This window comes from Aplidium turbinatum, chromosome 11, assembly GCF_918807975.1.
Source record: "Aplidium turbinatum chromosome 11, kaAplTurb1.1, whole genome shotgun sequence".
In the NCBI taxonomy this organism is placed as follows: Eukaryota; Metazoa; Chordata; class Ascidiacea; order Aplousobranchia; family Polyclinidae; genus Aplidium; species Aplidium turbinatum.
This window is the reverse complement of record NC_137482.1, coordinates 8,130,198-8,144,874: the sequence shown is the minus strand read 5'-3', so window position 1 is coordinate 8,144,874 and position 14,677 is coordinate 8,130,198. Positions and strand designations below refer to the sequence as shown.

Sequence of the window (14,677 nt, the reverse complement as noted above, 5' to 3'; positions counted from 1 at the left end):
TAGTTGTGTGATGTTCTAGGCGTTACCGACATTTTGCTGTGTTTTGGTTCCAATATGTCTTTGCCCATTGAAAACATTCTTTCAGCTGCAGCGCTGGAAGGTATTGACGTGTTGTAGCGAAAAAAAAGACATCAAAAAGTATGCGTTGACGATATGCGCTAAAAAACCGCGAAAACTTTATGGCGTAGCCTCAAGCGACAACTATTCAAAAAAAATGTGGCCGCAAGCGTTAGCGTAAACAAAGTCTACGGCGTAGAAGTTGCGCGTATACGTACATCTCTGATCTTGGGTCTAGTGAAATCACCAAATGATCATACAGAGCTGCGTTTAACCGGTGCTCAGCATGGAGGGTACCCGGGTGCGCCGCAGGAAAATGGAACAACTGTGATTCGAATATTTTTTTTAATAGTATCTGATCTCAACTTATGTGAAGATCTCAATACAAATACGTTCAAGACAATAGCCTTGACCGGAAATACTTTTGGACTCGGGATGATTTTAAGAGTCAGAAGTTGTGAACTGAGCAGGTGACACTGAGCGAGCAACATTTTAGCAAATGGTAGCAGTTGGTAAATGATGAAGAGGAAGTAACAACTGAGCAAGCCGAAACTTGGAATGTCACCAGTCAGAAAAACGAGTTTGACCAGCAATGATCAAGCAACTCCGACGTGAGCACATAAATCTTATTTGCTGACTTGGCAGTAGTTGAAAGGCACTTGCTGAGTTGTCGCATGCCGAGTGGTCAGATGACCGATTTCAAGGGAACTAAAAGTAACCACCGCGTATTCGTTGAAGATAGGAGTGTCTTGATTTGGGTTTCGAGAATCTCATTGGTACCAGACCCAAATTATTTTCACAACCGCCCTTGTCATGACGTACAAATGTTTGGTCACATGAAACCATGAACGTAGAAACAACAACATAGATGTTGTAAAGATTGTGCACCTCATTCTTATAATACGCACGGTGTAATAAGTTCACTTGAACTTAACAGCCCACACTCACTTTGCGTGAAAGAAAGATAGAACGAAATAGGCTGTGTTGTACGGATAATCACGAAAATATAATTAGTAGGAGAACGTGAATATAAAAAACAACAGTTTCGTAAAGATTCAGCCTTTAGACACAAAAGCAACGCGAAAGACCTTGTAAACAACGAATAAAAATCACTGGTCTCGACTTATCCGTTGTATGTTAGTTCTGCAGTACAAAGCACATATAAGAACATGGGACATTTCAAATAAGTCAGGCATCGAGACAAAACAATGACATGCTATCTAAGCCTCAAACGACGAGTAGTTCAAATATGAAACAAGCTTCTTGATTATCCTAACAGCCAATACAAAAGGTCAATTGTTTTGATGACCATAGAAGGGTGTTCCAAGTCCCAAAGTGTTTTAACGCAAGTAAAGGGTAACTTAATTCAACCTACTTTATTTTACATAAATCCAATTAAAGATACTTGTGCATGTTTTTTGATTAGTTGCATACCCCTTGTAACACATGATAGCAAAGCGCACATTTCCACAAAACTTACAGGCAGTTTGGGCATTTGCCAGAGATTTCGTTTCAGGATGGTGCAAGAATTTCACATACGATAAAAGTGTAAAACGATGAAGAACCTTAGGCTAGGCTACTATGAAGATATATAACGAACAGGCTACTCTGAGAAATATATAAACGGTTTTCAACGAAAAACTGTACCAACAAACAAGTAAAGATGGAAATCTACTGAATGAGCAATCGATGTTAAAACACAAAGCCTGCTTTTGTGTTCCAATGTTCGTCTGCGACGATAATGCTGCAAGAGTTAGAATATTCTATAACCGGCCGAAATGACTGGACAGTCAAATGACAAAAGGTGGAATAAGGATTACGGCATATCATCCGCTGCACATCATGCAGGCTTCCTTGTTCTGCAGAGAGCAGAGCATCGCAGCTTCATTTAATTCCTAAAGGCATAAACATTTGGTTTTAAATTTAGATCATCAGAAAACAAAATAGAAGAATTCGTAAAATTCGTATTCTAATTTTTAACACAAACTTTAGTTTTACTTTTTTCTATTTAAAAAACGTTTTAACAGAAACTTTCTATACACCGGCACTAGATTTTCAAAAATAACCTCTTCTTCTTTGCTTTTAGCTTTAATGGCTTGTAGCTTGTTCTTGTCCACCGTAAACTGAATAGCTTGGGCTGCAGGTTTGGTACGCAAGTAGTACATTCCAGTCTTCAAGCCCTGCAATTGAGCAAAGTCACGTCAAAATATATATTCGATATCAGCTGAATTTAAGGCAAACGTAAAAAATGAAGCGAGGATTTATTGCACTTACTGATTTCCAGCCGAAGAAATGCATGCTGGTGAGTTTTCCATAATTTGGTTCAGCAATGTGAATGTTCAGGCTTTGGCTTTGGTCAATGAAAGCAGCACGATCGGCAGCCATCTTGACGATGTTTTTCTGTGAGATTTCCCACACGGTTCTGTACAGCTTCTTCAAGTCGTCAGGAATTTGCGAAATGCTCTTAAAATATTAAAATGTTTAATATAACGGCATGTCTGTAGATGCATTTTGCAACAAACTAAATGTGATATTTCTAAGTTTTCTATACCCATTTTGATACAAGGTTCCGTGCACAAGTTTCCAGCCGCTGTTTGGTTTACTTACTTGAATAGAACCATTTTCGGCAATCATTTGCAACTTAACGTTTTCGTCCCAAATCCCTCTTTCGGTCAAGTCTTTCAATAAATGCTGATTCACAATCTGCAAACAAAACACGTATGCTTTCAGTATCAGCAATGTCAAAAGACGTACGATGGCGTAAATTCGCAGATGTGCTGGTCAGTTGAAATTGAAGTCGACAACCCACCTGAAATTCCCCAGATAGCACTCTTCGCGTGTAGATGTTGCTTGTGTAAGGTTCAATCGATTCGTTGTTTCCCAAAATTTGAGCGGTAGATGCGGTTGGCATCGGCGCAAGCAAAAGACTGTTACGAATCCCGTGCCTATAAGTACAAAAGTTTTAAATTTCCTGGTTGGAAAATGCGATTGCAAGTGAAGATAATTAATCAGTCAGTCGTACTTACTTGGCGATTTTTTCTTTCAGCTCAGCCCAATCCCACAGATCAGTAGGAGTTACACCCCACATGTCGTATTGCAGTATCTGTACAAATAAACAAACATTGATTAAAAAAATGCCGCTTGAACATGAAAAAACAACACTGTGGTCAATAACCATTGAATCAGAAACCTTTACAACTCAGTCAGCAAATCAGCCGTTTCTTACAATGATTCAACGTCTGTAGACAAAATCAGTGTAAAAAGGACTACTTTGCTTGCTAGGAAACACCTACTCCTAAAAGTATTGCAGGGGGTCCAGGAAATACTTTTGGGTCCGGGTCTCCGGGATGATTTTAGGGACCCCGCAAACGTAAAGAAATCATCGCGTATTCTTTGGATTGTGCGTTATAGTGCGTTTTTATTAGAAGTGCCTTGATCTGGTGCCCTAGGGTCTCATTGGTACCTTGCTCAAAGTATCGTCTCAACGGCCCTGCCTACCCCTTTGCTGACAGGACATCCTTTGTATGTCTCATACGGGCCTTCCTTTTCTGCCAGTTCGCAAGATGAGGTCAGCGCCGCGTAATAGATGGTTTCGAATATCTGGACGTTTAGTTTCATCGCTTCCTCAGAATCGAAAGGCAGACGCATCATAATGAAAGCATCGGCCAGGCCTTGGACGCCAATACCGATGGGACGATGCCTCATGTTGGAACGTTTCGCCTGAAAAAAACAACAAAAAAAAACATGAATTTACGATCTATACTTGAATACGTTCAAACGCCAACGTGTTGTTTAAGTAAGTAATCAGCATATGTTCAAGCTACCATCTGATGACAGGTTTGACAAGTTCACTACCTGAGGAATGGGGTAGTAATTGATGTCGATTATCTTGTTCAAGTTTCGAGTGACAACTTTAGTAACATCGAAAAGCTTTTTGAAGTCAAAAGTATTGTCTGGCCGCACGTACATTGGAAGAGCAAGTGAGGCCAAATTACAAACTGCAACCTGCAAAAATTATAAAAAAGAAAGACCGAGAGTACAATAAAACATGACTGGAATACAAGAACGTAAGCTAGATCAAAATGTAAAAAGTATTTAACCAATTGCTATCGAAATTAACTTACCTCATCGGGGTCGGTATATTCAACTATTTCAGTGCATAAGTTAGAAGACTTTATCGTTCCAAGGTTTTGTTGGTTTGATTTCCGATTGCAGGCATCTTTGTAAACCATGTATGGAGTGCCTGTTTCAATCTGCGATTCAATAACAGCATACCACAGTTTTTGCGCTTTGATGGTTTTTCTTGCCTTTCCCTCCATTTCGTATCTAAATTTAATGAACTTGTGTTGATTGGCCGGAGACGAAAAGTCACAAATCGAAGAATTGCATTGTGGGAAACTCAAACTGATTCGCAGATGACATGAACACGAAAGGCCGCATAGAAGTTAAAATATTAAGCCTATATTTGAAAGTTTCCACATACGTTGCAAAGATGACATTTCAATGTTGTTAAAATATACAACAAATTGCAAATTTAGTCATGCACAGAGCAAATTTTAAAATAACAAATATCTGAATAGAAGAGTTATTTTAGGATTTTATTGATTGGACATGTAATTAGTAAGTACTAACTTCTCGTAAAGTTTCTCGAATTCATCTCCCCACACGTCACATAAACCTTTAGCTTCATCTGGGCAAAACAGCGACCACGTTCCGTCACTTTCCACGCGTTTCATGAAAAGGTCAGGGATCCACAATGCGTAGAAGAGATCCCGCGCACGCGATTCGTCCTTGCCTGTCATCAGACGATAAGCACCGATGTTGAAAAAGACGAGTAGCTAGCATTGAGAAAGTCAAACAAAATGTTAACTACGGTGGGTGCAAATAAAAGAATTGAATATTTTCAAATCTTATGACCGAAGCCACTATTGGGTTTTCTTGACAGTGCAAAAATACCTTCTTTAGTCCTGATTTTGAAAGAAATGAAAAACCAGAACAAACCTGTGTTTTTCTTTGCGTCCAAGAAATCGAATATATCCGCGTGCCACGGCTCTAAGTAAATTGCGAATGCGCCTGGCCTCTGAACGAACAAAAAGATTAGATAAATGTCATTACTTTTAATCACACACAACGTGCACCATGAATATTATTCCAACATATGGTATTTCAGCGAGATACCTTGTTTCCGCCTTGGTCTACGTATCTAGCGGTGTTGTTGTAAACTCTGAGCATTGGAAGCAGTCCGTTCGAATTTCCATTAGTCTGTAACAAGGTTTATAACTTGAAAAGGGTTTTGTAAACTAAAGACGATTTTTTTCCAGTAATCAGCGCCCTTCTATTTGAAGTGATGTGAACATTGCCAATGCAACAGCTCTATGAATATAGCCAAATAACAAGAACTACACTTTTACTATACGATTCAGAAGCAAATAGCCCATATCCATAACAATTTAAAAGGCATGCCTTTAATTTTGCTTAGCGGCAGAAACGGGGTCACAGACTTCAAATTATCATGTCTTATTAAATGAGGACAAATTTTTGTTTTTTTTATATGTTTCATTGCTGATGAAAAACAATTAAAAGCTACTCATGCGGAGTAAAACCGGCTTAAGATATACAATTTTTGCTTTTAGCAGCATGATCGTTGCTTACTTCGCAATGTAGATACAAACATTCTGTTTTAGCCTGATGCTGCGAGTTCGCTGTGGTAGTTAGCGGATTCGTCATAGCACACGACTAAGGAACTGTACTGTGTTCCGAAAGCTAGTGCAAACCGCTATTACCACAACTCGCAACATCAGGCTAAAACAGATCGTTGGTATCTACATTGTGAATTAAAATATACACCTCAAAACAACAAAACCGAAAAACTTCCATAAAATATATTCGATTTCCTAACATTGAAAATAGTGTGAAAGCAAAGTTTTAATTTTCGACCTACTCCTGCAATATAACTTCCCATAGCACGAATGTTATGTATGGCCAGACCAATCCCGCCAGCACTCTTGGAAACGAGAGCACATTGTTTCAATGTTTCATATATTCCTTCGATGCTGTCATCTTGCATTGTGAGCAGAAAGCAACTGCAGAAAATTTGCAATAGTGACAATGCGCGATACGTAGAGGCCAGAGGGGTTAAAGTATTTTAGTTAACATTATGCTATGCGTTGTCTAAAGCCGCAAAAACTTCTTTACACATATGTTTGGGCACGATTCAATGTGAACGACTGAACCCAGTAAAGAAGAGTGAAGACTTTAGGTTTATTTTACGATGACTAAAACCAGAGAATTCATTAACCTCTGAAAATCTGGGGAACGTCATCGATAGTGAGTATCATCAAAATTACGTAATAAGCACGCACGCACCTTGACATTTGCGGACGATTTGTTCCTGCGTTGAATAACGTTGGAGACGCGTGCGTGAACCATCTTTCAGATAGAAGATTGTACGTCTGCAAGGAAATTCATTTTATGACGTTTGCACATTCTCTTTGCAGTAATCGTAATTAAAACGTAAGAGAAAATATTTCACGAACTACCACAAAGCGTGTAATTCCAATACCTCAATTGAGTTAAAAACCAAATAAGATGGAGACAACAGCAATCGAAGATATTTGTACATTTTCATTTGCAGCCGATTTTAATACAAAAATTTTTCTATTAATCGAGCAAGCAAGAAAAATCGCAGTCAGTGCCTGATAAGCATTAACCGAAAACTGAATTTTCAAAAACTTATACTGTCGATTACTTGAATTATTGTGTCAAGATCATCTCCGTGAATACCGATGGCCACCCGCATGAGCATGTGCTGTGGCCGTTCAGCAACCTTGCCATTTATCTTGAGCAAATAGGATCGTTCAAGAGTCTGTGGGACAATAAACACAAGATAATAAAATAAATAAACCTAAACAATCTGATGAACTGTCAATGTAAGCTCAATGCTCAAATAAGTTAATTTATATACAAAATATAAGGTAGTACGGGGTGAATTATATGAAAAAAATTACCATGCTTGCACATTAGTATTATGTCATACCTTAAATCCAAAGTAATTATATGAAAAGTCCCGGTCATAGATGATAGTTGAATTCAGTTTCTGTAAAACAGGTGTAGACTGATTAGTTTTTAAATTAAACCATTTACAATTTTGCATCAACAATATTAACACATTTGACCAGTCAAGTAAAATTAGGTTTAAGTATCAGACTGAACGACGGCAATTTTTTATGTAAAGTTGTTGCTTCATAACTACAAGTCCTCTTAATCACCTCTTTGTGTTTCAGGATAATGTCAAGCGTTTTCTTGGAGATCATTGGTGAATGTTTTCCATTTCTTGGATTGATGTAGTCATAGAGATTTTGCATAACACCTAACCATAAAGGTAACATTATCACAGAAATAATCAAGTTTAAACTTAATTTAAGAAAAAAATAGGTAGAATACCTTAACATATTAACGTCCACTTTGTAGAGTACAAGTCAATTCAAAAAGAAACAAGAATTTATTTGCTAAACTTCCATGTTAGATCAACTACAGCATTAATAGTAACTATTAATGCTGTACTATTAATGTATTATTAATGTAGTTACTATTAATGCTGTAGTTGATCTAACATGGAAGTTTAGCAAATAAATTCTTGTTTCTTTTTGAATTGACTTGTACTCTACAAAGTGGACGTTAATATGTTAAGGTATTCTACCTATTTTTTTCTTAAATTTTCGACGCATAAGTATTTGCTTTACGTGGATCCCTTACAATCTTTACGTTTATTTAAGGTTAAATGTGTCAAACCCCTTTTTAATTATTAAACTTAATTGTTTGTAATTTCCATAAATTCTAAAGACTGAGCATAAAAACCACACATTTTAACACAAATTCAAACTGAGTTTGTGATTTGCAAATACTGTACTTGTGAAATGACATGCCAATATAATTGTGTTGGTACTCTTATATGTGCTCACTGCATTTCTGCTCTTAAAAGTGTTCCAAAACAAAGTTATAAAAGTTATTTACAGCTGAATAATTTCTTTGTTTCTTTGTGAAGATTTGAAACAGCAAGACGGGCAGCAAGAAGGGCATAGTCAGGATGAGTAGTTGTCATGTGAGCAGCAGTTTCAGCGGCAAGAATATCGAGCTCCACAGTTGTTACACCTTCATAAACTCCACTGATAACTTTCATAGTTATTCTTGCCTGAAAAAGATTGTAAAGTAATTGAATATGATGCCATGTATTGACATAATCAATTTTATAAATTTATAAACTATTTGATTTCAATAAATTTAAATAGTAATTGCATAAGACGTGTGTATTGGCTTGTATTTACATCTTGTATAAGACGAATTGTATTGACATAATCAATTTTATAGATTATCAACTATATTCTGTACATATATATTTGATTTATATTATAAACTTAATCTTAAAATTTACCACCAAACTGTCTATAATGAAGGAAATAGACCCTGATGTCTCTCAACCTCTGTTGTAGTTCCTCGGAGTTATTGAAAATGAAAAGTTATAGTCTACATCAGTGCTTCCCAAATGGTGGGTCGCGACCCACTGGTGGGCCGTGAAGCTATTTCAGGTGGGTCGCGAAGCATTTCTAAATGTTACAAAATGTTAAAATTTTCAAAAAAATACTGACGTTGCTATGGATCTCACAAGCCGCAGTTTGGTCTTGAACAGTAGGCTACTTCGCCATCACTAATCTTCACTTCATTTGTTGACTTTTCATGAATTGTGCACCCTATTTTCTATTAGGTCGGGAAATTATTGCATTATCATTACGTAACAACTATGCAACAATGTAACAAACACGTAACAATTAGATGTGTTGTGTTGCATTAACTATTTCAGTACGTACGCCAGTAGTAAAGATGTCATCATAAAGATGTCATATCTCATTGTGGGTTGCAAAATAAAACTTGCATTAAAAGTGGGTCGCGAACCGAAAAAGGTTGGGAAGCACTGGCCTACATGGATGTTTTATCTAGGATGCAACCAAACAATTAAACATAATAAACAAAATCAGTTAGGTTTTGAAAATTGCACAATTTATTAATAAAGCTTTCACCATTGTAAAGAACAAAGGTGGTTTCTTTAGCATCTTATTCAAATAGTTAATGTATATGGAAGTTGATGTAATTAGCTAGAAAGTTGCAGGTATGTAATTGGTATGTATCGTTGTACAAACTAAACTGTGATCATATCATACCGGGTCAACAAAATCCATGTTAAGTCCATAACATAACTTTGAAACCCTTGATGTGATTTTGTCAAACATAACCCTCTCTTTGCGGCCATCTGAAATAAAACAATCCTATCAATATAATTCTTGGAATTTTAGTGAGCTCAATAAGGGCCATTTCAGCCTACTCTACAAGAACAGCATAATAACATGCCACATAGGCTACATTTCGTTCATTGGCAGAGTTGATAACATTAAGAATTAGGTTTCATGTCAAAAATGGAACCAAATTATTTTATTGTGAAGAAAGCAGGGCCGGATTAAGGGTTTATGGGGCCCTGGGCTGAGCTGAAAGTGGGGGCCCTTATCAAGTGACATTTTTCGCTAAAAATTAATGGTGGAGTGGGGCTACGACACGGCCCAGTCGCATGTATCTGTGGCACCGAGCCCCAAACAGCGGACCAGTGGCGGAATGGCCCGTTTCGGTGAGTCCGATCCCTTAACGGGGGATTTTTTCAATTTTTTTTTTTAATCATCGGGTACCGTAGCCTAATTATCATTGCCGTTTTAGGGTTAGGGGTTAGAAACTCACCGAATCGGACTCACCGAATAGTAACAGACCCAACCAGTGGCGTAGCCAGAAAAAAATTTTGGGGGGCCAAATATTTGATGAATTGAAGAGAACAACAAAGTGTTTGATTTAAAGCCATCGCCACTTGATGTGCAGTGGCGTATCCTGGTGGGTTGAAGCAATAAAAGTGGTAGGGGGGGGGGTTAGAGCGTGCCGAAGGCACGCGTATTCTAGGGGGGTCCGGGGGCATGCTCCCCCGGAAATTTTTTGAAAAATTACACTCAAATAATGGATTATAGCGCTTTCTGAAAACACTTTTAGAGTAATATTTGTATGAAATTTATTAGCAGATAAACAGCTATTAACTTATTAAAGATAGCTCTTACACACAAACGGGCAAAAACTACGGCTAAAATTAGAAAACACTAAAAACTCAATAACTACACAAAAACCCAACAGAGTAAGCCATTCTGAAATTGCTTCCACAAATTAGTTCAAAGAAACATAAATCGCGTAAATTTTGCGCGATTTACAATTTGCAAAATTTATTGGTGTCTTTCTGTGTGTCTAAAACAAGTCCTTGGGGGTGTTAATAGCCAGATGTCTTGGAAAACGATATAAATTTCTACAAACTTTACTATATTTTCAACAAAGGGCTCAACTTTGGAATCCAAACTTGGAAAATTTGGGGGTGGGGCATGGCCCCTTTCGCTCCCCTGGCTACGCATATGCAGCGGATCACCTTCTTGTTTGCCCTCGGCTTGCCACCCGGTGCAGTAGGTGGGACCTGTCAGTGTATAACTCCGTTGCGGAAGAATGTGTCAATCTGTGGTGTATCAACAAACTTTAGAAGACTCGATAGAAGAAGAACTGCATCATTATTCATATCTAACTGACCATCTTGTATCAGATAATGTCTTCAAAACAGGCAAACCATCTAGGAATTTTCGATGCACCTGCCAACGATGAGTAGACGAGACGAGCCATGAATAAAGGCTTTGCAACAATTCAAAAAGCTCAGCGGCAGAACGACATGTTTCTACAGGACATTTAGGCTATCGATTAAATTAAGTGAATGTGCTGTGCAAGGGACATAATGAGCTACACTACATTTCTCGCGCAGAAGAGCTTGAAGACCGTTATACTTGCCACTCATATTGGCAGCATTATCATAACTTTGACTCGTAATCCGTACCATTTTCGGATATGAAAGTATCAAATAAACATGTTTTTTGTTAAAAAAACGAAGAAAAATTGAATAACTGGGGTTGGGCAGGGGTGCAGCAGTACCGCAGCACATATGGGTGAGCCGCCCTTGCTTGTTTGAGATACGAATTAAGGCAGTAATATCCAGCTGTGCAAATAAAAAAATTAGTAGATTTTTTTCTTTGAGCTGAGGGCCCTGGGCTTCAGCCCAGTCCGCCCCCCTCCCCTTAATCCGGCACTGGAAGAAAGGGGCGTTCTTCCCGGTTATCAGCACAAGGCTGAGCACTCACTAGTACAGCGAGCAGTTGCGATTCGCTAACCATAACGGTATAGCTTCCACGCTAGCCATTCAGACCATCCAATCAACAATATGTTTCTTGGCAAGAGGAACATAAGTTATTTTAATGTTATGAATTATAACTTTTCTAAAGCCGAGTTAGTAACATAACAACACATTCCTCTGAGCCAAAGAGTAGATAAATTATATTAATATCACATTTATTCAGCTTTATACGAAGTCATGCAGCAGCAGGTCTCATAAGTTTTCTATATTGTGACAAGCTTTAGAAGCATAAAACCAACAAAACCTGATCATGCAAAGAAACTTCTAATTCTAGTAGTGTAAGTTTAACAAAGAATGCACATTTTATGAGAAAATGTCAAATAATTTAATAAGATACCTGGAAGGGTATTGTACGTGGTGATTAAGATGTGGAGCATGGCAATCTCACAATGCAATATGACAACTTAATCTAGTTCAATTAAAATTGTTCTAACTTGTTTAAGCCTAACGTACGCTACATTTTTATGGGCATCTTTAAATTGCACAAACCCTGCAAGGTTAGGCTTGTACAATTGGTAATGACTCTGAGGAAGGTTTACGGTCTACTAGTCAATTGCCACCCTTGTTATGACAATAGCTTTTTTATATACTAATCTTTATCTTAATATATCGTGGTATTTTACATAGTTTGCGCAATTTAAAGATGTGTCATTTAGGCTATATTAACGCAGAGTTCAAATTCTTACCTCTTTTGTACACATACATCTTGCAGCTATTGGTAAAAAAGAAACACCAGCACACTGTTACAGCCAATTAAACTTAACACCTAACATGAACAAACTCCATCAATCAACATAAGCAGTATTTTTAAGAAAATTTAGCTACTGTACATTATTTTGTCGGTTTGCCAAAGTGTTGATAAAGTACCAAAAGTTAAGTTGATGTCCACCAAATGGAGCAAATATTTTTTATTCTGCATGTCTTAAATGATGATGATTAGATTAAGCTAGTGTGCTCTCCAGTTGCCTCTACGATCAGAAATCTAATTTTTTTTACCCAAGTTGGAAGAAGCCAGGCGCGAATCTAAGAGCTTTTTTCGGGGGGGGGCCAGAAAATTTGAAAATCAATTAAAAAGAAAGAAAAAGCTAAACAGATATGAACAATGATACTACGACATATACGATATGCTAGAAAATAGACATTAAAACAGCCATTTTCATCAATTGTGATGCCGAGGGACTAATATCAGCTGTTTAGAAGCATATCAAACCATTTGATGCGGAAACATACAATTTTTCACAAAATTTTGGGGGGGCCCGGGCCCCCCCATAAATCCGCGCCTGGAAGAAGCATTGACTCACTGATAGCTAAAATATAAATGCTCAACTCCAGAGGCTCAAATGAAGAGGATGATCCAATGATCCATACCTGACAAAGCTTGATTGATGCCTGTCAACACCCTCGAATGAATGAAAAATGCAATAAGATTTAGATGTAACCTACAGTAAAAAACATCCCACTCATCAGGCCTAATAGCATGCGAACATTTTCGAGTCTGATAAAAAAAATTCACACATCTTTTCAACGATCAATGGAGAAACTGTGAGTTCAACTTGTTCAAGACAGGCATTTAAGGAACACTATCAACCGCTCTTTCTAACGATTTTTTTTATTAAAACATAAAGCGGCTAGCCCCGAATTTCCCGCCGGCTCAAATCAAAACTATAAATGACACCCGCCTAATCTTGGGCGCAAAGTTTGAAATCACGTGATGTCAACAAAGCGGCATCACCACTCTTTTTGACCTTCGTCTGGTGACGCAATTTACCAATTGTTTGTTTCAATGCAGCTTTGCACAAAAGTAGTAGGCTACATAGTACATAGAACACCTAACTTTAATCCACGTGAAAGCTACACCCCGAAGCAAAGCAAAAAACAATACAGTTGTACCTTCTTAGGTCATTTTAGTCGGCTGCATAGCCGAGTGGTGAGAGCCCTGGAACGGCAATCGAAAGGTCGCCGGTTCGACACCGCTGAAGGGCATGTGGCTGTGTCTTTGGCAGGACACTTAAAGGCATGCCTGAAGGTGGACACAAAAATTGGCTTCCTTGCCTTCCCGTTCACTTAATCTACATCTTCAACTACCGGGTGCAGGCTACTGTAAGCCTGGATAGCCTCCGACAAACAAAAGGTCATTTTTGCTTTGTATCACGAAGCTTTCTTTCCTTATCGATAGCCTACTATTCTTGTAGAATCAGGCCTCATTCTCTTCTGCGGTAGCATCGAAATCTAGTCTTCCTTCAATTTTACGTTACCTTCTTACTGTGCACCACATCGCATCAATCAGCCGGTGTTGTAGCCTACCGGTAGGCCTACTTGGAGTGTTGGAAGATAATTTGGGCACATAGTAGGCTATAGCCTAGCCATGAGATCTTGTTTTAACACTGTTTTATCGATGTATATTTTAAACTTTTGGGTTTTGCCATCTTTCCCTTTTGTTGGTGTCAAATTCGTATGTTTACTTTGCCGTTTTGTAGCTACTTGTTTGCGCCAACAGAAAAAACAAATTGAATTGAATCTTGGGGCCTCAAATCAAGACATTTAAAAAAGGTGCACTATATCTAAGAAATACGTTATAGTTTCTTTAAGTTCTAGTGCCCGATGAAAAGGTTCCGGGCCCCTAAAATTATTAGACTCCCCTGTCAACGCTACTGGTTGGAGCAGTGCACTAAATTGGTAACCAAGCTCTGTGGCTGCTTTTCTAGAATCTTCTTAGAGCAGTCCTTAGAATGCATTGCTCAAGGACTTAATTAATACAGTTATACAGTCTATATATGCTACTCAAAACTAATAAAACAAATAACTGGAAAGGCATCCTGTCTTCGTCCTTTTGCTTGTTAACGAAGAATATTGAATATTCAACGCAAAAACGTAGCCTATCGCTATCGTAACTTTACAAGCCGAGTGGTTAGCGCGTTGGGCTCGCAGTCGAGAGCCTGCATGTTCGACTCCAGCCACTCGCACTTGCTGTTGTTTCTCTGGGCAAGAAACTTTACGACAATTGCCTCTACCTAGTGATCGATTTCGAGTAATGGGTAGTACCAAATTTAAGTCATAAGTAAAGTAGACAACCGGAAACAGACATTGCCGTCGGCTGCAGCGTGGGTCAGGTGTATGTCGGAAGGCGTACACCGATGCATAGCGCTCAAGTCCGCTTTCCCGCAATGCAGGATAAAGATAAACAAACAAACAAACAATACATGATTTTTTTAAACATAATGGCCTTTGGCAGGCGGCAGAATCAAAAGAGCAAAGCGGACCGACGTATCCTCAAACTCCATTTTTTGGATAGGCATGTGCAAAGAATTGCTG

General features: G+C 38.3%; 1 protein-coding gene across 1 annotated transcript; it reads right to left on the bottom strand.

Annotated features, from left to right (window-relative positions):
- Positions 1-1,132: 1,132 nt before the first annotated feature.
- LOC145779995 (ribonucleoside-diphosphate reductase large subunit-like) lies at positions 1,133-12,133 on the bottom strand. Its single transcript, XM_082591691.1, has 20 exons — positions 12,052-12,133; positions 9,273-9,361; positions 8,071-8,248; positions 7,326-7,426; positions 7,094-7,153; positions 6,806-6,922; positions 6,424-6,509; positions 5,999-6,140; positions 5,236-5,319; positions 5,059-5,137; positions 4,690-4,852; positions 4,182-4,383; positions 3,913-4,062; positions 3,556-3,777; positions 3,084-3,160; positions 2,867-3,002; positions 2,665-2,760; positions 2,332-2,520; positions 2,124-2,237; positions 1,133-1,952 (listed from the first exon to the last, which is right to left on the bottom strand). Exons 1-20 carry the CDS (start codon positions 12,068-12,070, stop codon positions 1,884-1,886), a joined length of 2,373 nt encoding a protein of 790 aa, XP_082447817.1. The 5' UTR covers positions 12,071-12,133; the 3' UTR covers positions 1,133-1,883.
- Between the last annotated feature and the right edge of the window lie 2,544 nt (positions 12,134-14,677).